This window comes from Mustela putorius, unplaced genomic scaffold (assembly GCF_011764305.1).
Source record: "Mustela putorius furo isolate JIRA1106 unplaced genomic scaffold, ASM1176430v1.1 tig00000585_pilon_pilon_pilon, whole genome shotgun sequence".
Classification (NCBI taxonomy): Eukaryota; Metazoa; Chordata; class Mammalia; order Carnivora; family Mustelidae; genus Mustela; species Mustela putorius.
The window spans coordinates 2613937-2639494 of record NW_025421424.1 but is presented as its reverse complement, the minus strand read 5'-3'; the positions used below and the strand labels follow the sequence as shown (position 1 = coordinate 2639494).

The 25558-nt window shown below is 50.2% G+C and overlaps 1 protein-coding gene across 1 annotated transcript in view; it reads right to left on the bottom strand.

Moving 5' to 3' along the window:
• Positions 1-12305: 12305 nt before the first annotated feature.
• The window catches only part of ZNF697 (zinc finger protein 697), a 32448-nt gene continuing 19195 nt past the window's right edge, over positions 12306-25558 (bottom strand). The window contains exons 2-3 of the mRNA XM_004771042.3: positions 18387-18667; positions 12306-16988 (exon numbers count right to left, since the gene is read on the bottom strand). Of these exons, the coding sequence (XP_004771099.1) occupies positions 15592-16988; positions 18387-18630 (1641 nt within the window). The 5' untranslated portion in view covers positions 18631-18667 and the 3' untranslated portion in view covers positions 12306-15591. The remainder of the gene's footprint in view (positions 16989-18386; positions 18668-25558) is intronic.

The window sequence follows — 25558 nt, the reverse complement described above, 5'->3', positions numbered from 1 at the left end:
CCCGGAGGGGTAGCTGGGAGGTCTTCAGGCCCTTGCCAGATGGCCTGGGCAGGGGAAGGAGAGGCAGAGATGCCACCAGCCTCTATCACCAATGTCAACATCCTTGAAGACCCCTAGGACATAGGATGCACTGGGGCCACCTTGGCAGTTCACAACCTGTATCTAAACTTTCAAATCACATCATGAAACCACACCATGGAAACCACACCAGGAAAGTAAAGGGACCAGGTGTGAAGGCCCCTAAAACTTTGTCTCCTACCTGGTTCAAGACGTAGAGAAGTCTACTACCCCCACTGCCCCTGCAGAATCAACTGATCCCTACTGTTTCTCCTCTCCCCATCTACCTCTCACACTCCCTGCTGGAATGAGGCTTTATCCCTCTACCTCCTTAGCCTCTGTCCTTTCCCTCCGTCTTCCCCTTCATCACTGGCCTTTGCAACCAGCATCCTTCTCTGTTGTCCTGAGGAGAGGAGGCCAACCAAGGCAGGTCTGGGGACTTGAATGATGACACGGTCCTCAGTTGAGTAGAGGACCAACAGTTGAAAGAAACACAGTCAGGGCCAGCAGAGACTGGTGAAGCAGAAGCAGAAGCTGGTGAGGAGGTGGCTGTTGGGCTCAGAGTATGGGAGGTGAGAGCTGCCTATCTCCAGACTGGGCTGTAGCCTGTCTCTACGAACCAGAGCCACGGAAGGGTCATACCAAGCATCCAGATGGCTTCTTTCTTACCCAGGGAATGTACGGATTATGAATTCAGTTGAGTCTGATTACCCCGAAGGAGACAGTTTATGCTTTCATTCTAAGGAGAAAGGGAAAAACTATTCTGGTGGGGACGAGGGTTTCTATCACTTTTAAAACCCCAAGGGCCAGAGGACCCACAGTGGGCATCGGTATCAGAGCAGGGTGGCCCCATCCTGTGGGGGTAGGGGAGAATGACACGTTCCCTCCTGCCTCCCTCCAGGGCACAGAACACAGGGGGCAGCGCCTGTCCCCTCCTGGGCAATGCACACACCTTGACACGTGCCAGGAAAGGGAAGGAGGGAGGTGAAATCCGGGACAAGGGCTCTTCAGCTGAGTTTTTAACCTGGTGAGATTCCCTATCTAGGAACCCGCCAGGGATTCTCACCAGGAAGACGAGGAGCTCTGTGGCCAGAGGGCAAGGGAGCAGAGACAGAGGAGAGGGGAAGGAATGAGCTGGCGGTCTAGCTGAATAAGCCCAAAAGCCTTAGAATGTTTGGGCCCATGGAACTGGCCCTTCTTACTCATCCTGGGCACAGCACTGAGGGCTGCAGACCTTTAGAGCTAATGCACAGAAGCCCTCTTCCCTCCTCCCCTCTCCTCCCTCCCCCTCCCCCCCTCCATTCTCCACCCCTTTGCTTCCATCTCCATCTCCATCCCCTCCCCCGCTCCTTTCCTTTCCGGGCCCCTCCCCCCACCTGGAGTGGGGTGAATGAGTGAATGAAGATGCAGGGAAGGGCTCCGCGCCCAGTTAAGCCCTAAGGGTGAGTCCAGGGAACGGAGCTCACCGGATGTGGGGGGGGGGGGGGCAGTGAGGAAGCCCCACAGAGCAGTGGGGCCTCAGCGAGGCCTTTAGGGGGTGATGGGACTTGGGTAGAAGAGGGAGATATTCCAGACAGGTGAGGAGCCTGAGCAGCGGTGCCGCGGAGAGGGTGAAGTGTAGAGGTGGGAGGGCAGGAGGGTGAAGGGGAATGAAGAGGCTGGCCTGCGCGGTGGGAAGGGTTTAGCCCAGGGGAGATTAGACAGTTTAGGGTGTCAGAGGGGACAGTGAGGCTGGCCTGAGGGCAGAGGTGGGGCTGGCAGGCCGGTGAATGGCTGAATGAAGGGCCCACAGGAAGGTGGCAGGGGGCCTGAAGGCCTGAGAGGGGGTGAGGCAGACCTGAAGGCCAGCCAGACAAGCTGTTGTAGAAACCCAGAGCCCCTGTCTTTCACTCCACGTATAAAATTCTCAATTCATTAACATGCAAAGAGCAATACTGACCTCTCATCAGTAAGTCCAGATGTCCAAGAAAGAGCCGAATATAGTCTGGGATGAGGGCAGGGCAGCTCTGGGGTTGGGATGGGCCCCCTCATCGCTGGCACCCCGACAGCTCCAGGCCGTCTGTCCCACCCTGAAATGGATGACGCTATCAGGGAAGGTCATCCAAGAGATGTGACCCCCGACTGACCCTCGGGCAGGACCAGGGCTCTCAGAAGCTCTCCAGCCCCTCCCCTGTCCTTGGCATGCCGGCCCTTGCTTGCCTTTTCCATTCCCAGAGGCCAGGTCTTGAGATAATGTGGTGTTGAGAACACCCGCCCAGTATCCCTGACCGAACCCAGGGAAGGCCTCTATACAAACTTTTTAAGATCTGGCAGATGGACACAAGGATCCATTCATCTCGGGGCCACCCAAGATAAGCCTCGTTAGTAAGGTCCCTTGGCTTATTACAGCGTAGCTGCCGCCTACCAACCCGGAGCAGCCTCTTAAGTCTCTCCCTGCCCTCTGACTGTAGGAACCGGGTGCCAATTACACCTGGACACCTAGGAAGCTTCCATGAGGACAGCAAGCCAAGTCTGTATCACAGGTCATGTGAATATCCGTGCTTTTTTCCTGGAGATATTTCAATGTGTTGCAATTACGAAGTGCTGGCGCAGAGCCTCCTTGGGGTGTTACTTAATATATGATATTACCTTATTACCTCTTGAAAATCTGAAAGAAATCTGAATTTCAAAACACAGCTAGCCCCGAGAGTTTCAGACAAAAGTTCACGGACCACGGGCAGCAGAATTTCATACCAGGTATTCCCTTCCACATCTCATACAATGGTCCTAATTGGACTTCGGAGGAAGGGGCAGCACAGAGAGGTAAGTAATTTGCTCGAGGTCATTCAGTGAGTTCGTGGCTCAGGTCAAGTAATCAAAGGGCTTCCAAGGGCCTACCAGAAGAGGTGAAATTCCCACACCTGCAGAAGCCAGCCACCCAGACTGTAAGTGAGGTGGGCTAGAGCCGGGAGGCCTGGCGGGGAATGACGGGGGACTGTGGTGTCCAGGAGACCACACGCTCTGCTCCTGGGAGCTGGCGGCCGCCAAGCACCCCCGGTTCAGGCCTGGGATACACCCTAAGTTCCCAGATCTTCGGACTCTCTGACGAAAGCAAAACGTTCCCACATTTTATATGAAATCTCTCTATTTCTAAATATTGGCACCTAATTCTAAATTTCAAAAACTGTGTGAGGATCAGCTCTGGGAACGTGTGGGCGGCTGCTGCAATCGTATGTGTAATATTTTATCTCTTAAAGAGTGGGCAGCCCACCGTGTTCACTCTTGGTGGTAGGTCCTGGGTAAAGGTTACAGCATATTCTGTACTTTTCTGTATGTTTGATATTGGTTGTAATTTTGTGAATAAATTAATTTCCGTTTAAGAAAAAAAAAAAAAGAGTAAAAACTAATGAAACACATCTGCAGGCCAGACCCACAGCTAAGGCTTCCAGGGTTCCATCTCTGTTCCCAGGCGGCAGGTACCGTACACAATAAAATGTACGAAGGCCGTTAGAAAGAGGATCCCATCAGGGTAGGGGACTCAATAAAGCGCTGGCATTTGGGCTGAATACTGACAGATGGGTAGGATTTCAACAGGCAGATGTGGCAGGGGAGATGTATCCCAGGCAAAGGCAAGGAAGTCTGCCAAGAAACAGAGGTGGGAGAGGGGAGTCCCTTTTAGGTGGTGTGGACAGATCAGAGAGCATAGGTGTCAGGGAGAATGGAAGACACACCTGGAAAGACATGATGGGAAAAGACCAGGGTCACCTGGGGTCACCGCTAGGAGATACTCTGCCTCCTTCCTTCTTTCCCCTCAGAGCACAACTCGGTTGCCCTTCTAAAGACCTTTTGACATTTAGTTACTTTACACGTAATATACCTTAGTGGAAAACTATACTTGTTAAGGGCAAAGAGCACGTCTCCATGTCCCCACTAGCAACGAATCTTAACAGTCAGGCTAAAGAACCTGGAGATTATTCAATATGCAGTCAGCAACCTGTTCAGCTGTCCCTGGAAGGTTACTCTGGCACTGGTGTGTAGGATGGATTGGAAGAGATTAAGAGGATACTTCAAGAATCTCAGCAAGAAATAAAGGCCTCATTTATGTAATGTTAGCAAAAACGGGACACAGAGGGCAACTGGGGCCAGACTGAGGCAGAACGAACACACTACTACGTCAGGAAATGCCCGAATAGGGTCACAGCACCCCCTATGCCCCCATTCTCCCAAGCCAGGAACCTGGGAAGTCCTTCGCCCACTCTCCCTCCAGCCTATCAATCAGTCCCACCCATTTCCCCTCCAAAGTGCCTGCTGTGGGCGTCCCCTCTCTCCCTAGGAACACGGCATTGTTCAGGCCATCGTCGTCTCTTGCCTGGCCTCCCTGCCTCAGAGAGTCACCACGAAATCCCCTCGCATCCTTGTTGCCGGAGTTGTCGACCCAACGTCAAATCTGACCACGTCTGTGTCCTACCGAGAAACCATCCAGGACCCTTAGGAGAGCCCGGAGTGTCTTAGGATACCAGATAAGGCCCTTGGAGAGTTAGTGCCTGCCCACCTCTCTGGACTATATTGCCGCCAGTTCCTACCCTATCTCCGGATTCCCCAACTTTATGCTCTACTCCAGGAATAGGCCAGGGTTTGGCACTTCCTGCAAACAGGACGCTTTTACATATGGCTGCGCTTAAGCACTGTGTCCCTCCTGCTCAGGCCTTGCCCACCGCTCCTGTCAGCACATCCCTCCCAAGTGCTTTCCACCACCCAAAGCTTCCATCTGATCATCTGCGTGCCATGTGCACGTCTAATTGCACAGGGATTATTCTGCCCTCCCACGCCATGCTGTCTTGTTCTTGAGGGCAGCAATTAGCTGTTTCATCTCTGTGTCTCTAGTGCCTGGGCCGGTGCCTGACACAAAGCAGGCACACAGATGGACAGCGGACTGACAGGCAGACGGATGGATGGGTGGTGGGTTGGACAGAAGACTGGATGGATAGATAGGCAGACAAAATGCAAACAAATGGAATTGCTGAGATGGGGAAGGAAGGGAGTCGGGGAGGCTGAAGGAATGACAAAGCAAGAAGGAATTTAACGATAAGGTCAGGAAATTAATGAACCTGAAGAAGGTGGGGGGGGCGGAGCAATCCATCCGCACTGCATGAAGAGTGAGCGCTTGAAGGAAATGTGAGAGGGAAAGACATTTATGAAGGCAGAACGCAACTGGTAAGATTGTTAAGGGGTTTGGAAATGAGATGTACAGTCTGAAACAACGTAATGCCCAGAGAGTTTTCAAAATGCAAAAATAAGGATGTTCTAGGTTTAAAAACTGAATTCAGAGAAAATCTCATTAGAAGAAAAAGAAGATGCTTCTGAAAGCATCAAGGACTCTGAGGGAAGTTTGTAGGGAGTCCTCCTTTATCATGGGATCCCACACAAGGGTATTGAGTGGGGGGAGTGGGAGCTGGTGTTTCCAGGCATGAAAGAGACTCATTATGATGGAGTGGAGGGGGAGGGGAGGACTAACAAAAAGTGGACTGGCCACTCTGTCCCCAAGGGCAGGCGACCCTGGGGTCAGTTGCAAACTCTGGAACAGTCACCAGTCTGTTCTAGAAACCTGAAGCTCCCCAGTAATTAAGAGTGCAGTCTTTCCTCAAGAAACAAAAGAACTTGCGCGAGCAAAGTCAGTCCTTCTCCCAAAATAGGGGCCGGCCACAGAGAGGGCTGGCACATGGGCTCCTGGCTCTGTCGTCCTCTGAGCATGGTCTCTGCCCTTATCGAGGCAGGAATATCCTTTACACGAGGCAGGACGAAACGCCCCCTTGCACCAGCTGGAATCTGTAAAGTCGTGGGCTGAGTTACAAAGAAGCAGGGACGATGTGTGGGTATGGGGCTGGTGTGGACCTGGCCGGGCCCCACATTTGATTTTTCCCTAAGCTTTGGGAACTAAGTGACTAGTCTTGATTATGAGCATTTCTTTCATCAGTAGGTAAAACAACTCCCTCCTAATCACGGGTAAACCAGGGAGTCTCCCTATCCCCTCCAGGACAGATCAAATTGTTTGTGGGGTTCACATTTTAGAGTTAAAATGAACCCTAAAATAAACTCTAAATTTTTAGACTTAAAATAAGCTGATCTAGGGCCATAGGCCCATAGCCCATTTAGCTATGGGTTCCTTCCCTTCCTCTTTTCACAAACAAGGAAACTGAGGCCTGAGATGTAAAGTGACTTTCCCAAGGTCACCCATAAATCAGGAGCAGAGCTGGCCTAGGATGCAGTCCCTTGAGAACACACTAGAATCCCTGTGGTAAAGGAAAGAGGAATGTTTATAGCAGGGGCACCTGGGGCCAGGCAAAATAGGGTTTGAGCAGCATTGAATATGGGGGGGGGATTATTATAGCTTCTGACACCTCTCAACCCGCCACCTGAACACACTACAGCCACACACACCACGCTCCCACCATGGCCTCTCCCGCCTGCAACACATGCCTATTTCCTGGCTCCCGTCCCTCAGCCAACTTGTCCTCATGCTTCAGGCTGTGCCTCCCCTAGAGAGTCTCCAGCCTTCCAGGGAAGGGTAAAGCATGTCTCTCCACTAGGCACTAGTCACAGTCCAGGTGGCTGCTTATGAACTCATCTGTCTCCCTAACTAGACTGTGGACTCTGGAAGGCAGCGCGAGGAGCCTGTGCTGGCAACCTGTGCCCAGCTGTATTCCCACATCTGGCCCGGAGTGAGCACCCATTGAATATGTAAGGAGTGAAGGAAGGAAGACAATGTTCTTAAAGAAGGAGATTCTGGGAGTGCCTGGGTAGCTCAGTTGGTTAAGCCACTGGCTCTTGATTTTAGCTCAGGTCATAAGCTCTGGGTCCTGGGATCAAGGATCCCCCAATTCACCATCCCCCACCCCTGGCCATGTCCGGCTCCATGCATGGAATCTGCTTAGGATCTCTCTCCCTCTCCCTCTGTCCCTCCCCCTGCTCGCACACACACACTCTCTCTCTCTCTGTCTCTCTAAAATAAATAAAGAAATCTTTAGGGACACCTGAGTGACTCAGTCATTAAGTGTCTGCCCTCAGCTCAGCTCATGATCCCAGGGTCCTGGGATCGAGCCCCGCATTGGGCTCCCTGCTCAGTGGGAAGCCTGCTTCTCCCTCTCGCACTCCCCCTGCCTGTGTTCCCTCTCTCGCGGTGTCTCTCTCTGTCAATAAATAAACAAAATCTTTAAATAAATAAATAAATGCCTCTTTAAAGAAAGGCAAATAAGTGAAAGGTAAAGAAAGGGGAAGGGAAGGAAAAAGACTCTGGACCAGAATAGACGGGATTGGAGGGAGTAGAGTGAAGATTGTCCAAGACAAGTCTAGAGATTTTACCCACCTGGACTGGTGACCTTGTATTTGCTGCCCTGAATTTGGCCTGAGAGTACAGTGCTCAGAATAGGCAGGAGAGGCACAGCCTCCTGGAGGCCAAGAAGGCGCAGGGCCAGCATACTTGCTAAGGAAAAAGAGATAGGGATAAGAGAGACTACTTGGAAAGAGGGCAGGGGGCAGGCTTAACCGGCACCCCAACTGCCTGATCCTTCTGTGGAGCCCATGCAGCCCGACCCAGCTTGTAGAATGCTGGTCTGGCAAGAACAGAGACAAGCAGGGGCTTCCCGGGACAGGAACAAAAGTAGCCAGGGCCAGGGAGGGCTGGGGAAGACCAGTGCAAAAGAGAAGAGACTCTTCCGTCTCTGCAAACAAGAGTGAACACCTGGGCTCTCTTTCAATTTGGCCCTTTTCAGAGTGACTCAACTCTCTTTATTCTCCTGGGTCTGTGCCCTTACCGGCACACTGGAGCCCGTGGCCCACTTCTAGGTCCAGTCCCAATGATACTGGACACTGGTGAGTGGTCGCCCCCCGCTACCCCCCCAGCACCACTGTGCTTCTGCAGCGACCTGCCCCCATAACACCATTCTCTAGCCGTACGTTTGCGCAGAGCCGAAGCTGACCGAGTGGCTCCCTAGCCCTTCCCCAGCTCTGTTGGGGTCTGGCTTCTCATCTGTACAGGGCACAACACCCCTCCCGATTGTGGACGACCAAGGCCAGACCAAGCAGGAGCCCACCAGAGTGTTCCCTCCCTCCTTGGCAGTGCAGTCACAGCTGGGCCCCCAAAACTAACACGGACTTAGACGAGCTTTCGTGTCATTCTTGTATTGAGATATGGATGCCTCCCAAGTTTTAAGGTCTGTGACCACCACCAGACACTCGAGTGGGGAGGGTCCATAGAGATGGTGTCACTTGAAGAGGAAAACAGGCCCAGAGAAATCCGAGCCTTGCTCAAGAACACAGCCAGTGAATGCCAGAGCTCTGTCCTGCACTCTTCCCTCCAAGGACGGCAGGACCGACTCCTCCATTCTTCCTCTGTCCCCGGGAAAGGAGTGAAGGCCATGGTCTCCCATCCTCTCATTCCCCTCTGTCCCCTCCACCCCCCTGCCTCAGGAGCTGGAAGTTGGAAAGGGTGCAGTCCCACAGGCAAGCAACTGCTTTTCTTCTCCTTCTAGGCCCCCAGAAGCCAGGCTATGAGACGACGGTGTGCAACTGCCTTGTTTCCTAATCTTTGCACAGCCCCTACACCTTCCAGATCTTCTCCCCACACCTCACACCGACATCTTTCCATTGGACCGACAAGGCCAAGACTGAGCCCACCCGAGGTGCCCAGCTTAGGCTGCGGCAGCACTAGGCAGTGGCTCCCTTGGTCCAGCAGCTGTCTGGCTGTGAAGTCATGTCCATGACCTCTACTGTGTCCATCGATGTTAACCCAGAGAGCAGTAGAGCTGCTTCAGTGGAAACCTGGAGGTGGTCCTTGTGCATCAAAGTCCTGGCTTTACTCAGTCACCTTCGAACACTAGACCTGACAACGTGTCTAGCCGGGTCCCTAAGCAGCCCCTTGCTTCATTAACTCCTCCAAGGTCACACTGCCTCTTTCCCCTACCCTCCAAAGCCAGATAAAACGGACACTGCCTGATTTGCTGCAGCAGTGACCCTGGCACACGTCCTCCGCAGAGTCTGCTTTTCCCCGAGCCTTTGCCGGAGGCCTCATCTTACCCAGGCATTAACACCCACCGCCTTGGTATTAGAGTTCTTCCTTCTCCCACCAGGGGCCAAATCCAAAAAGTCACAACTTGCAGTTTGCAAACCGATTCACCACCGGGAACCTGGGTTTGATGTTAGGCAGAGAGCAAAACCAGCCTTCCCCTGCCCTGTTCTGGAGCCTTTGAACATGTGAAAATCTCTCTCTCTCTCTCTCTCTCTCTAACCCCTGGCAGCAAGCACCACCCAGCCCAGCGGCACTCCGCATCCTTATGGAGTGACCCTCTCTGGGTCTCTGCTTTCAATGAGCCAGCACCTCAGGGTACCTGCTCATACACAGGAGCTGTGTCTGGGACGTTCTGGGAACATCTCGGCAGAAGAAACCTTCCAGTCCTCGTGGGTCAGGGGAGGCATCTCTGGGGAGACTCTTCTGTGAATAAATGACGTCAAGTCACTTCCAGGGAGTCCCTAGTTTCCAGCAGCTGTGAGGCCTGGGGCCATTCAGTCCTTTCACTTAGCACAAAACCCCTGGAAATATAGACGTGTGGGAGCCAGCTAGGTACATGAAACACCTTGCCATCCAACTCTTTGGTTGCGGTGAAGCAGGTCACCAACGGGATGCAGACGAGTCTGGGAACAGTCGCCTGGATCCCACTGGGGCCGCTAGAGACTGAAAACCATGGGAATGGGCTTTGGGTGAGCCGGGGTGACCTTGGAAACACAGGCGGGCAGCAGGGAAATGTAATCTGCAGACACTTGCGGCTCTGGCCAGGAAAGAACGGAACCCAGGGCTAGTGTGTTCAAGCTGGAGACCTGAAGCGTGAGCTCCTCCCCTTTCCCTCCAGGAGCAAAATTCAGAAAACAACTCTATTGCCAAGGGCAGCTCAGGAAGGGAGAAATGCATGGAATTTTGCTTTGTTAAGTGAGCTGAGTTGGAATGAAGATCAGAAAGAAGGAAAGGCAGGAAGTCTATGATTGGCAGAGGAAGGCCAGCAGCAGCCCGTGAGGCCCATCTGGCATTATCTGATGAATGGCGAAAACAGGCACTTCTCCTGGCCCTTACTTATTATCTACGTGGGGAAGGTGTACGTAAAAAGTAGGCCTAGCAGGCGTGGGCAGGCTGCAAAGCCTGACTTGCCGCAGCAGTGACCCTGGCATTGTCTGGCTTTGCTGTCTGCCCACACCCTTTGCCTCTATACTCTTAGCAGGGGAGAGGATGTGAGGCTTATTAGTTTTACTTACTGTAATCGCCAAGAGAGCACGAAGGCGCCTGATTGGTCCTATAGAATTCTCATTCCAGGTTGCACATAAAAGTTGCCTAGGAGGTCTATATGTAAAATTACTGTTACTTGGACTTCACCCCAAACCAACCAACCACCATTTGGTAGAATTTTTTGGTTGTTGTCAGATTTTGTTGGTGGAGGTGGTTTTAGTGGGGTGGTGTTTAGGGGCAGAAAGGGGAAGAGGAAGAGGGAGAGAATCTTACGCAGGCTTCACTCACACCGTGGAACTGATGTGGGGCCTAATCTCATCATCCTGAGACCATGACCTGTGCTGAAATCAAGATTTGGATGCTTGGGGAGCCTGGGTGGCTCTGGAGCCTGGGTTGAACCTCTGCCTTCAGCTCAGGTCATGATCTCAGGGTCCTGGGATTGGGCCCACATCGGGCTCTCTACTCGGTGGGGAGTCGGTTTCCCCCTCTCTCTGCCTACTTGTGATCTGTCAAGTGGATAAATAAAACCTTTAAAAAAAAAAAAAGTGTTGGATGCTTAACTGACTGACACACCCAGGTGCCCCGGGTTTTTTTTGGGGGGTAGGGCTTGTTTGTTTTTAAAGCACCTGAGTGGCTCAGTTGGTTGGGCGACTGCCTTCGGCTCAGGTCACGACCTCAGAGTCCCAGGATCGAATCCCACATCAGGCTCCCAGCTCCATGGGGAGTCCGCTTCTCCCTCTCATGCTCTCTCTCACTCTCAATAAATAAATAAAATCTTTAGAAAAGAAAAGAAAAAAAAAAAGCTCTCCAGGTAATTCTACCATATATAGTTAAGTTAGATTAATGAAATCTTGATCTCAAACTAATTCAGCCCCCAAAATTCCAAGTTGACCAGATACATCCTCTCTACCTGGAAGGCAGACAGAGCCCTGCTCCAACAGCATGTTCAGGACCAGCATCCTCTCATGACAGAGCCCAGAAGTCCAGGTTCACTGCCATGTCTCCACAGAGCACTGAACAAATACTTCAAATACTTGATTCAGTAGTTTTCCTAGGGACCAGGAGCTAGACTGGTGGTTGCTTCAGACCTGAATAGTTAGGTTAGGGAGGAATGTTGATAAATCCTGGACTGAGTGCATGACCAGGACCCCAAATCCACCGGCCCTGCCAGGCAAGACAGGGTGGGTGGACACTCACACAAGGAGGTGGTTGTGATCATCACAAGAACATAAAGTGCCTTTTGCACTGCGTTTTTTCTATTTCTTGTGAATCCCTTCCTTACAAACTGCCTGTCTCATTGTTTCCCTGAGGTTGGGCACAGAGCAACTAAAAAACATTTTAAGTAAAAGGCCAGTCTAGCTGGTTAAGTTCCATCCAGTATTATCAACAGCCATTAAGTTACCTTTCTGAGAGCTGAGGGAAGGAAAATACTTTGTGATGTTATTCAGGAATACATTTTTTTTTTAATAGATTAGGGGGTGAGACCTAAGACTGCCTCTCTTCCCCATATCGGCTTTCCCCACTTCCTGTCAAAATGCCCCACAGAAAGGTTCCTCCAAGGAAGGAAGAAATTGATACCAGTGGCATAGCATTCACACATTTCCCAACATCCCAAAGCTACAAGAATACGGAAGTGCCCTGCTGAATTACTGGTTAAAATAGGCAGATTATGTAGACATCAACCAGTTCCAGGATGATCCAGGATCTTCCAGAATACTCAAACACAGGAGTCAGCAACCTTTGTCTGTAAATATCCAGAGAGTAAACATTTTAGGACTGTGGGCCATGTAGCCTCTGTCACAAAGACTCAGCCTTGCTGTGGTAGAGCAAAACCAACCACAGACAACATGTAAGCAAGGTTGTATGGAGAGGACCACAGCCCAGAACATTTTACTTGCAAAGGGAGATAGGCTAGACTCAGTAGTTTGCTGACCCCTGTTCTACCAGACAGTAAGCTTCTGTATATGGATCTCAGTGCCATATGGATGACAAAGAAGAATGACATGGAAAAAGACTGATATGGATTTAATGACAAATGTTCCATATGGGTTGCTGAACACCAGAACGCTGTCCGAGGAACCATCATTAAATAAAACCACCTGAAAATAAAGCAATTCTCACATATACAAGCACACACTCACACAAAACCTGTTACATTTAGGATCATTAAATTATTCACTATTTTAACAAGCAGCTGTAAAATAACATTATACTGAAGGGAAATGTGCGCAAACTTCAGAAACACAGTCCAGATTGTCTATGAACACAGATTCTTCATCTGTACTTTCTCACATTTGTAGAGCCTCTTGATCCTGAAGAAACCACATGGCTCAAGGGGTTAACTTCTCATCTTCTCTTTCCAACTCAGAGCTCAAGATTGAATCAAGCCATTTAACTTACCGAAACTGCTCCGGCTTCTGCTAAGCCAAGAGCAGCCTGCACTTGACCAAACTCCCCGGGAAACAAATGATACACTTGCCTCCACCAGCATGAATGAGTTGATGGAAGGAATCTTCAAAGTAGCATTTTTAAGGGTGCATCACAGTGGGGCTTGCTGAAGAAAAACTATTATTCTTGAACTAGATACAAGAACCAGCCTCCTGACTGCATTTAAATTCACTTAATGCAGCTATGATCCCTGAAGAAGTGTAGGAAAAATGGAATCACATTTTAAATGCACCATGCGAGTGGGGATTTTGGTGGTTGGGCTGTTTTCTTCTGCTGAGGGATCTGCTCCTCAAAGGGATACTGAAGTGGTAGCTGACTCTCTTACCCATGGTACTTGAAAGAAGAGAGGTCAATGAAACCCAAACATTTCCACTGCCACCAAATTATTTCATATGAACTTCAATGCCCCTTCCCTCTTGAACCTTCTTGAAAGCTGCCCATATATAACATAGCTGATGCAGACAAGACCATACAGAGTACAATGGCAGTCAAAGGCCAAATAACCCATAAAGTGGAGAATCAAAATTTGCATGAGATTTCATAGGCACAGATTTGAGAGAACATAAAATGGCTGGAAGAGGTAGATGTGCATAAAAAAACACACAAAGGAGTAAGGTTACCTACAAATTGGCTATATTATTTTCAAAGGAGTCCTATACACTTAGTATTCAGGGTAAAGAGTCAGAATAAATAATGGACATTGATTTTGCTCAGATTAATCAACTAAAAGAAAATAAAGAATTAGTGTCTTGCAAAATTATCTATCTTTTGAAAATCGATTTGCATTTGTAAATAACAAAAAACTGATTAAGAGGGCAAGATCAACAGGCATTGTACAAGCCCAGAATTCTCAGGATTTTTTCTTTTTGGGGGAAGGTGTTTTTATAAGGACAAAAACATGCTTCCCTACAGTCCCCAAGGAGGTTCTTTGTTAAAATACAATTGATCAAGTATAAATTACCAGCATCCACAGAAAGTTTGCTATAACTGTAAAAACAATCTTGCTTTCAAGTGTGTCCAACAGTTTGTGAAGATGCTTCCATGAAAAGTACAGAACAACTAACAATCACTAGTGAAGAAAACAAGACTGCTTTCCACAACTCTAATTCCTAAAGGCTAACCTGGGGGAGGAATTTTCCGTACAGGTAACCGAAATCTGTACAAGAGTCATCTAACTACAGCCCCCTACTAGAAATGGAACAATCCTAAGATACCCTAATTATGTGACAAAGACCAGCTTTGTCAATAAGGACATCTTTGGCCCTTCTAGACTAGCCTTAAGTTTTCCATGAAGCATTAAGAATTTTCAGTGTCTTCATTTTATTATATAAATCATGACAGGTTAAGTCTTTCTAGCAGCTGACAGGAGAACACAAAAGGTTTGACCATACCTATCCCCACGGTCGTCAGCCTGTCTTCCAAACAGCCTGCTGTACTCCTGTCCTCGGGTCTTCCCTACGACAGGGGTCATAATACTGATCTACCTCACAAAGGTGTGAGAAACAATTAACGGTCGTTAAAAAGCATAAAGCACTTTAGAAATAAAAAAGTGCTATTTTGGCATTTATATAACAACCAGAAAACATTCATTGCTTGTGCTATTTGGCAATTTTGCACTTAACACCTTTCCCTGCTTGGGCCTTCCTTGTGTAAAACCTTGAGCTTTCTACTGTGCCTCCCTGTGTACATAAAAGATATCTCTATTCAGACCAAAAGCCCATATCAATATGGATGGAGGTGGCTGTTCGATTATCTCCCCCATTACTACCAAGAGGGAGGGGGGCACTGGATACAGAGCAAAGGCAAATGAGACAAAGAAGCTCTGCACTCCAACATGTGAACATCTGCTCTCCTGGATTTCTCACATAAGGCCAGCAAAACTCTGAGCTAGATGACTTTTGTAGTAGGTCACTGGGGCAATAGTTGCTGATCTGAGATTCACTTCAAACAAGCAACATGCTGACCTGGAAAAGTGAAAGCCACACATAGCTGGGACTGTTTCATTCCCCTGCACTTCGAAGATCACAAGTGAGACGTGAAATACCAGGCTTGGCACACACCGAACACCTCCCATCCACACAGACCACCTTGACCCAGCATGAAGCTAGACTACTTTAAAGGAAGTGGCAAAGAACCAGGGGGAGCAGAACCAAGATTTCCCAGGTGATCTTAAAGCCTATTATGAACGGATTTCCAAACTTCAATTTTGTCCTTGCAATCAGAGTGCATAAGCTTTCCTGCCCAGTTTCCCCTGGATGCCTCAAAATAGCAGCTAACTGTGGCTCAGAGAAATGAAGGGGAATATATACTAAATATCTTCTCCCATAGCATCGACAAGGTTCCTCTACTTTTCATGAGACTACGGCTGATGTGGGGCGACAGGGCAAACAGTGTTAACCTAACACCTGGTGAGCCCAGGACAGAATGATTCATACCCGCCTTTTATTTTACCCCATAAGCCTCTCCCAACGCCCATAGGCCCCCACGGCCCGACCTACTCTACTGCCTGCCATCCTGTTCACTCCCCTAACCCCCCTTCTTCAACGTCCTCAAAGTGCCTGCTCTTCCGTGCTCTTCAACCCCTACCGCGTGTATCTGAAGACGTCATGGCTCAAGCACATCTCCCAAACACGTCCCGTTGGGGAGGCAGGCAAAAAAGAACACCCCAAAAAAACCACAGACTCGACCCTCCCCTTCAAGACCCCCTAACACCAAGACTCCCCGGTCACTCAGATTGTCCCTCCCGCCCCTTCCCCATTTCTCTCCACAAGCTCTATCCGCAGAACTGCTCCTCGCCACATGCTCCCCACCAGGGCAGCCTCCCCGAGGCCCGGCCCCTAGCACAGGTGCAGCTTCTGGTGCTGCGCCAGGTGCGTTTTGTAGCGGAAGCCCTTGCCACAGCCTGCACACTTGTGCGGCTTGTTGCCGGTGTGGATGCGGCGGTGGCGGATCAGGTGCGAGCTCTGGATGAAACTCTTGCCGCACTCGATGCACGTGTAGGGCTTCTCGCCCGTGTGCGTGCGCTGGTGCTGCGTGAGCGTCGAGAAGTCGCTGAAGCGCTTCTCGCACTGGCCGCAGCAGAAGGGCTTCTCGCCCGTGTGCACGCGCAGGTGGTTCACCAGGTGCGAGTTGCGCCCGAAGCCCTTGCCGCACTCGCGACACACGTAGGGCCGCTCGCCCGAGTGCGTGCGCTTGTGCGTGAAGAGGTGTGAGCTGACGCTGAAGGTCTCCCCACACTCGGAGCACATGTAGGGCTTCTCGCCCGTGTGCACGCGCTGGTGCTTCACCAGGTCCGAGCGCCAGCTGAAGCGCTTGCCACACTCGCCGCAGCCGTGCGGCTTCTCGCCCGTGTGGATGCGCTGGTGGTTGGCCAGGTGCGAGCGGCGCACAAAACCCTTGCCGCACTCGCCGCAGGCGAAGGGCCGCAGCGCCGCCGCCCCCGCGCCGCTGGCTGCCGCGTGCGCCCGCCTGTGGCTCAGCAGGTGCGAGCTGAGGCTGAAGGCCTCGCCGCACTCGGGGCACGGGTAGGGCTTCTCGCCCGTGTGCAGGCGCCGGTGCTTAAGCAGGTCCGCGCGCCAGCTGAAGCTCTTGCCGCAGTCCGCGCACAGGTTGGGCCGCTCGCCCGTGTGCAAGCGCAAGTGGTTGGTCAGGTAGGTGTTGCGGCTGAAGCCCTTGCCGCACTCCCCGCAGCGGAAGGGCTTCTCGCGCGGGGGCCGGGCCAGCGCGGGCCCCGCCCCGAAGCCCCCCGCCACGCCCACCACGGCGCCGCACTCGCCCGCAAAGCCGAAGGGCTCCAGGCTGGCTGCGGCGGCGGCCTCCGCCAGGCGGTGGATGCGCTGGTGCTGCAGGAAGGCGGCGCCGGGGCTGAAGCTCTCCCCACAGTCCGGGCAGATGGTGGGCGCGTCCATGATGCTGGCCATCAGGCTGTCGAGCTCCCCGAGGTCCATGGCCATGGGGTGATGGAGCCGGCGGAAGCGGCGGTGGGCGGGCTTGTCGCCCCGGTGTCGACTCCCCAGGGAGAGATGCCGCCTCCAGGGGAGCATGGGAGGGGGCGGCTGCTCCTCTTCGTCCAGCCGGTTCTCCCCAGCGCTCTCCTCCTCCTCCTCTTCCCGGGGGCTCCGGGAAATGCTGTCGGACTCCGACAGTCCCGGGAAGATGGCCATCTCGGCTACGCCGGACTGGTAATCATCATCTTCGCGGAGAGCAGCCCCTTCTTCCTCGCTCAGCAGTTCCTCTGCAACAGAAAAGGTGGCAGTGGTCGTGACTATACTTGGCGCTCGAGAGGCAAACCCGGAGGGCACGTCTCGGTAAAAGTGCAGGCCACCCTCCTGAGAGTATTCTCAACCCCTCCCCCAAGACCCCCGCGATTTCAGCCTTCTTCCCACCTGGTGCCTCCTGAGGAAGGCCTACAACAGGAGAGTGTGCTCTGAAACCCAGGCAAAGGTCACTCAACTGCCCCTTGGCTGGCCAGTTCTAACAGCAACTGTCTCTGGGGTCCAGGCCCCACCCAGGGCACCGGAGGCTCCACTCAGCAGAGTCATCTGAAGGCTTGACAGTCTGCTTGAAACGGGCTGGGTAGGACTCTGTGGGATCTCAGGAGACATTAGCTTACTCTCATAGCTCCTAATGCCTTTCAGGGCCCTGGCCTCAAAAGACAAGGCCACTCCAGCCAACCACAAGAAAAGATCACCCGTCCTAACGAGGTAATGGGCTGATTTTTAAAACAAAACTTGTTAGGGGTGGAACAACAAACCCAAACACACCCCACCTTAAGGGCTTTACTATGTAAGCCAGGCAGGAAGAATGAGCACAGGACCTAGAGCTGGGGATCCCAGCTTAGAGACTTCCAGAACACACACCTCTCTCTGGCTGCTTAACACAGAACAGAGGGCACTCCAGAAAGTTACTAAGATAATAAAGACTAGGTGTTGTGTACACTGCAGGGGAGAGCAGGAGAAGTCTGGGATGTGTCACAGGGGAGGGAATGTAACCTCATTAGTCTTGACCGCAAGGTATTTCAGTTCATTTCTGTCCCCAAGGCATGCACAGAGCAGTATAAAGCAACAAATGCCCAGAGATAGGACCAAGGATGTGGATGGAGGCAGAGGGCCAGCGCTTCCTCTTTCCAGGTCAGGAATACCAAAGGATTTGGCAGAGGCCTTGAGCACTTTGGGCGTTAGCCATATAAACCCGGTCACTTACCACTGAGTTTCCTTATCTGCGAACAAAGATGATGATGACTATAACTGCAAACATCTGGACACTTTATTAGCTCAATGCTGTGATAAGTCTTCAAATGCAGCAACTTATCTAAACTCCCCCAACAACCTGATGAGGTAGGTTCTGATATTAGCTGTGCTCCCTCTCATGTTATTGCAAGTGTTAATTTATAGCAGTGTTCTGTACACTGTAGTGCGACACCAGTGAGTTACCTTCTTCATCCACGTTTACCAGAACAGCCCCCCTCAGACTGGACTGAAGAAAAGAAGGTTCCTCAGGCTTATGGTTCTGCGTAATGGTCTCCGCTAGAGGGCTCTCCCACAAAGAATGCTGCCCTGGGTTCTAACTCTAGAGGAGCTAGAAATAACTGTGAGTGGGGGCAACTTCCATGGAAATGCCAGCTTTTCCTCACCTGGGCAGATGTCAGATACCAGTTCCCTCTCTTCTGGGTCCCCTCCCAGAGCTTCATCATGTGGGTTGGAGTCCAGCTCCTGCTCTGGGGGGCCTTCTCTCTTGTTGGCATCCTGTGGGTGAGAGCCCATTCCTCTTTCTTCTGGGTCCCGTTCTCTGTCTTCAGAGTTCTCAAAATCAGAGCCCATCCCTTTGTCTGCTGAGTCCTTAGCTTCACACACACCCTGTTTATTTTCTTGTTCCATCCAGGAAGAACAGCACAAGGGAGGTGACCGGGGACCCCTGTTCCAGAAAAAACACAGATATAGGTCAGGTCAGTCTGGCCTCACCCCCTCACCATATCTGGCTTTGATTTCCATGGAAATCAGTGGCTCAGTCCAAGAAAATGTGTAGAGGTTCAAGACCTAGATAACAAATTTCTGCTCCACGTCACATTTTAAGATGCAGAGAACCAAGCACAAAAGATGCTGGGCTGGGTGGCATGGGAACAGTGGCAACTCCATCTGAGATCACATGCCAACTCCCACTGGATTGGATGCTGAGTCATCTCCTCCCATCTCCAAAGTGGATTCTCCATTAACCTGGCTTTTTAGCCTTAACAGTAGTTGTTCCCATTTTTCGGCTGAGAAAACATGAAGTTCAAAAAGAAGGACCCCGTCAGCCTTTGACTAACCTATAAGCAGTAAGGTGGGGATTAAACCAGCAAGGGCCTGCTGCTTTCCTGCGCCCAGTGAGTCAAGAGATTGAAGCTCTAGCAAGTCTGCTGGGGTGTGGAAGAGGATGCAGGGGGCCTTCTGTATTAGAAGCCATCTCTACAGGGAGCCCCAAACAAGAACGTGACCCTCACGTAACAGATAACCCCATCTACAGCACAGGCCAACATGTGAATTGTAGGAAAAAAATGACATCAGATTCCAAAACCCTTTGTAGATATCAGTTTTACATGTAAAGGCCCCTTGCCAAGACGGACCAGCCGAGCCAAAAATAATCGACTTCTGCCATCCATCACTCTGAGGGCTTAGCTCAAGGCAGCAAAGCAGATTAACGGTCAAGGATCTTGAACTGTGACACTGAAGTGTCCAGCACTCTCTGGCTCAGCAGCCCCCAGACAGGACATACATGAATACCGCTGAGCAAAATGCTCTTTCCTTGCCTGGGAGCTTTTCCTGCCTTTGCAAGCTCTTGTCAGCCTGATTTCAGGGTCCAAGGCAAGGAAATTCACCTGTTCTTGTCTCCACCTCCTCTTGGGTAGCGCAAGCAGGACAATGCTACTTAACCTTTCTCCCAGGGAGGATATCAGAAGGAAACATTAAGATGGGCTTTAGAAAACACTGTAGCGAGAAACTGATACTTGGAGCATTACAAATGTGGAATACACAGGCCATTTCTCCGTCCAATATGGAATATGAATTATTTCTCTTTTTAAGTCCTGATGCCATTCCAGCACACCTCAGACATACAATCACCACCATAATTTTCACAGACCCGTTGCCCTAACATATTCTACCCTCTCTCAGAGATGAGGATATACTCCCTAGATTATAGTGAAAAGCCAAGCCTGGCCCTTAACCATCATCAGAAAATGGCCATGTCAGGGCGCCTGCGTGGCTCAGCGGGTTAAGCCTCTGCCTTCGGCTCAGGTCATGATCTCAGGATCCTGGGATCGAGCCCCACATCAGGCTCTCTGCTTGGCGGGGAGCCTGCTCCCCCGTCCTCTTTCTGCCTACCTCTCTGCCTACTTGTGATCTCTCTCAAATAAATAAATAAAATCTTAAAAAAAAAAATAAAAATAAAGAAAGAAAAGCAAAAAAAGAAAATGGCTGTGTCTGAAGCTGTTTAGTCATCAGTGTCCTGGAATGTAGCTAAGTTTCTTGAGACTCAATACAGTTTAAAATGACAGGTTCCAAACACCCAGGATTAAGCTCTAGGATAAAATCTCAGTAAAGCCATAAACTTTGAAAAAGGAATATTACATGAGATACTACTGACCCCAAGTCACTTCCATCCGTAACTCTCTTTGTCTTCTGGAGCTCAGACTCTACAGACAAATACATCCCTAGAGTCTGCATATATGACATACCCCGAAGGCTAGGGGTGGAGAGGGCAGAGCAGGATTTTCAAAACATGTGACTTATTGGTTTGCTAGAGGCTAAAAGCAGAGAAGGGGTGCGGCCACTTCCAGGGAAACAATCTCAGACCAGCAAGTAGAATTCTACATCAATAGAATCATCAAATAAGCATGTTGCCAGAAATATAAAACTAAGATGGCAGGGACACCTGAGGGGCTCAGTCAGTTAAGTGGCTACCTAAGGCTCAGGTCATGATCCCAAGGTCCTGGGATTGAGGCCCACATCAGGCTCCTTGCTCAGCAGGGAGCCTGCTTCTTCCTCTACCTCCACCTGCCACTCCCCTGCTTGTTCTTTCCCTCTCAGACAAATAAAGTTAAAATAAAATAAAATAAAATAAAATAAAATAAAATAAAATAAAATAAACACTAAAATGGCAAGGCATGGTGCCTGGAATGATACAGAAGTGACTACAGCTCACCCAGAAGGGCAGGCATTGGGGGTCCACCCTGGAAAACAGAGATGCTTAGGGTTTCTCCTTTTTTTCCTTTTAAAAAGGACACCACACCTTCTTCATACCTCAGGTACAGAGAAACAGAATGAGAGTACTTTCTGATGTGATTTCTCAGGAACCAAGAGATACCAGATACCAGAAATATTAAACAAAGAAACACAGCTTTTATAGATTTAAGGGAGAGAAAGGAAAAGAGGCAGAGCCCGAGTTCCCTGGATAGGGCTAGAATACAGAAGTTCACAGGTGCCACACTCAGAAGCTTCTGAGCTCCCAAAGGGAAATGCTCAGATCCTCATTCACACCAGGAGAGGGAAGATTAGGTATGCCCTACAAAAAGTGGGGAGCTCCTGTCACCTAGAGGAACACCATTCATGGTGCAACATCTACTGAGATTTCTTTAAGAGTGTACTATGTTAGAGCAGACCTGGAAACCTTCATGACCCACAATAATGGATTCAGTTCCATTCACACCAACCCATCAGTAGGTTCCAGGCAGCTACCAAGTACTAAAGACTATTTAGAAGTAAGGAAAGGCAGTCATGATATATCGTTAGATGAAAACTAGCTGGCTTAAAAAAAAATCTCATTTATTAGTATATGCATACAATATAATATATATACACACACACATATATATTTACACATGTATATACATATTCAGAGAGGAAAATTAGAACATTATTGAGGTATTAATCAAACATCTCTTGGTCACATCTAAGGGTTTTGTACCATTTAATCTAAACAACTCAATGATGCAGGGTCTAATTTTCTTTTTCTTTTTTTTTTTTTTTTTAAGATTTTATTTATTTATCAGAGAGAGAGAGAGATGGAGAGAGAGAGAGAGAGAGAGAGACCGAGCACAGGCAGACAGAATGGCAGGCAGAGGCAGAGGGAGAAGCAGGCTCCCTGCCAAGCAAGGAGCCCGACTCGGACTCGATCCCATGATGCTGGGATCACGACCTGAGCTGAAGGCAGCTGCCCAACCAACTGAGCCACTCAGGTGTCCCGCAGGGTCTAATTTTCAACTTCAGAGACACATGAAGGAATAAGCAAAGAAGCTGTGACTAGCTCAAAGTCACACATATTGCCAGTGGCACAGCGGGGATTCAAACCCCTACAGGATAGTTCCAGTGCTCACAGTCTTAGCCAAGAGCTGGTGTATTGCTTGGGATCGCTTTTCCTTTTTGTGAACATCTCTACTTTCTACAATAAAGATATATATTTTTTTTTATCAGGAGAAAAGCCAACTTTGTTTTTAATGCGATAAAGCACAATGAAGGAATAGCTACATTATTTTAGAAACAAGAAGACAAGGGCAGACGTTGTGCTTATCTCAATCTATGGAAGACAATTTTCAGAAACTTATCTAAACACTGTGGTATAACTGACGTGTCAGTCAGTAGATCTGTAAGCACATTTTGTTCCAACTCCTTTCCCATTCATTCTCAAAACAAAAACTAGCAACATGCCTTCTTGGGCAAGGCCAGGGGTGGATAATGAATGGGTGGCCAGGCACTGTGGTAGATGTGCGGCTACACTGACCTAGGTTCAAATCCTGTCAGCTACGTGACCTTGTGCAAGTTACTTAACCTTGCTCATCTTTAGAGCTTGCATGGAAAAAAACAACTATACTGCCACCTATGAGATATATATATTTTTTAACGTTTTACTCATGCATATACAAATACAGGGACTTAAGGAATCCCTAAGAGACCTTTGACCTCCTTGCCAGATTTTCAAAACTGTACCTAATCTTTTTTTTTTTTTTGAAAGATCATCACTTTCTTTTTTTCAGCATAACAGTATTCCTTGTTTTTGCACCACACCCAGTGCTCCATGCAATCCGTGCCCTCTCTAATACCCACCACCTGGTTCCCCCAACCTCCCACCCCGTGCTGCTTCAAACCCCTCAGATTGTTGCTTATATCCTATAAGATTAGGAAAAGCAGTAGGCATAGTGACAGTAAACAGTAGTTATAATGTTAGGAAACTTACGCGAACTTCTTGATATAAAAAATTATATGCACACACATACCCCTCCTAAACTGAAGCTCACGGCTATTCACCAAGAAGAGCCTTTGGCAAGTACATCGCAATTTCCTGTGGCCTCACTACTCAAGACTTTATAATGAACAGCCCACCTTGCGGACACAAGAGCCAGCAGAGGGTGAGGGAAGAAGGTGCAGTCCCATAGTGGTTTGGAGATGTGGATAATACAACCTGCATTCAGAAAGTACAAGCGAGCTGAATGAGGTATTCCATAAACCCAGACTCCACTGTAGGGGATATCCTGTCCACCCCTGCAGAAGAGACAGAAATTTAAGGGGGTGGAGGCAGTGAGGCAGACCCGATGAATCCTGCATCTAACGCTAATCATTGAACTAGCAGCAATGGGGAGGAAGGAGCCCCTGTTTCTGACTAGCACAGCCCCTGGGCTGTGTGACTTTGAGTATTTGCCCCCTCTGGGCTTCTGTTCCATGAGGAGGTTCAGTCTGAATGGACCCAAGGCCTCTTCTGGCTTGTCATATGACATGCAGGAGAGAGGTAATCTAAGGGGACATCACTGTCAGTGTCATTAGACATCTTCATGTTTACTCAACTAGCACAGCAGAGATATGAACGCCCCGAGTGTCCACCCCCATTTCCCTGCCCCCGCCCCCCACCACACCTTTCTCCTTGGGTACAGATCACTCCAGGGTGGGATCAGTTATCTCTGCAAAGACTGCTTAAATCCTAGTTTCTAGAATTTGCAATATTTTCATGTCTCCTCTTTCCACCCCATGTCTCCCAACTCAAAGAAGAGTCATGTTCATTACCCTAGAAAGTTACTAGGAAAATGCTTAAGTGCCTTCTAGACAAATTCAACCCCAATGGAACGATTAATCAGATCAATGTGAAGACAATGCCATAGAAGTAAACGGGATAAAGTATGCTGGAAGGAGGTACTGAGGCAATGAGGTGGGGGGAAAGGAAGTGAAGCCAGGAGCAGGGCCAGAACTAGCATTTAACCACAGTGTACCAGTACATTTTCACAGTGGCCCCCTTTGCAGCTATGTGCAAAACCTAGCTCTTTTCCAAAAGCGAGGGCCCCACCAATTTATGGAGTCAACCGCACTTCTGGGAGCAGGCTGGGGCAGACAAACCCAGGTCACTCCCCCACCTTCTTGAAAGAAAGAGTGCTGGCCATGGTTCTCCAGGGCCTCTGGCGCAGGACCCCACATGGTCATGCCACCTCTGGCCAGGGTAGGTGGAGTAGCACGAGGTGCTCCCAGGCTCCTGCTGTGAGGCGGCCTCCCCCTGGGCGCTGCAGCTCATTTGACTCCAATAATCCAGTAAATCAGGGAAGTAAACACGGAGTGCCATCTACCCAGGTCTACACATAACGAACACCACAGCTCACAGAGCTCGGCAGATGAGCTCCCAGTGACACAGCTCCTAGGTACCCTAAGGATTCCGGCCAGCGTGTCCAGGCCCCTTGCCTTGGCACTGCTGCCCGGGAAGGGCACGCTGAGCTCTCGGGGCCGGGGGAGCGGAGCATGGCCCACCTAGGGCCCTGGCAGGTGGAGGGGTTGGCCTGCGCACAGCCCTCTGCCGACAGACTCCTGGCCGGTCCAGTGGGGGAGTCATGTGCCACGGCCACTGCCAGGTGGCCAGGAGCCAGGCCGACGGGGCTGTCATGTCACGGGAAGGAAGCAGCTGGGCAGAGGGCCAGGAGCAGCTCCCACTCCGCCTCCTCCAGGCTGCAGTGCCTTTCCTGTCTCCCTATCCTCTCCAGAGTGCTTTCCTTACCTCAGCTAGGGCTAGGCAGCCTCCCCGCCTACCCCGCAGCAGCCGACTGAGGCCTCCAGCCTTCACTTCCCACGCCCCCCAGGCGCACCACTTGCTCCCTGGGGAGGGTTTCCATAGCAGAGGCTGGGCAGGAACGGGCAGGGACGCCAACTGGGGAGAATGCTGGAAAAACAATTTTAGTCTGCAGTTCAAAAGGCTGAACTCATGACCATAACTGGGGTCTAACCAGGGATTCCATGGGGTTAATCATTTGTCAGTCCTCAGCACCAACTGAGTAAACAGTCAACCAGCACTAGCCTCTCTGGGGAGATGCCCATCAGGGTCCTGCCTCCTCATGATGAGCCTGTGGTTGGAAAGAACCCCAGAGGCAAAGAAATCCACCTCACCATTATTTGCCTGCATGCCTCCAGTGATCAAGGAGAGTGTGTCCACATCCAAAGGGGGCAGCTGATTTCCCCAGTCACACACCCAGACTGTCCAACCCAAAATGCCAACCTGACCAGTGGCAGACTGCCACATGAGGTGAACATTAATTTCTTACAGAAAGCCAAAAGATTACTGCAGCTAAATACTGAGTACTCACCAGACAGGAGAAGCTAAAATAATACGGTTTCCTCCTTGTGGTTACCGCTTTTTTACCTGGAGGGGAAAGCCCAAGTTGAAAAAGAGAGACAGGCTCAAACCAAGGCAACAGAGAAATCAATAGACAATCCCACTGGCCAGAGCTAGTCTGAGACGCCTTCCAATCTCTTGGGTCAAGAATAGCACAGATGTCCTTGGGGTCAGGCATTTCCTGTCTGTTGG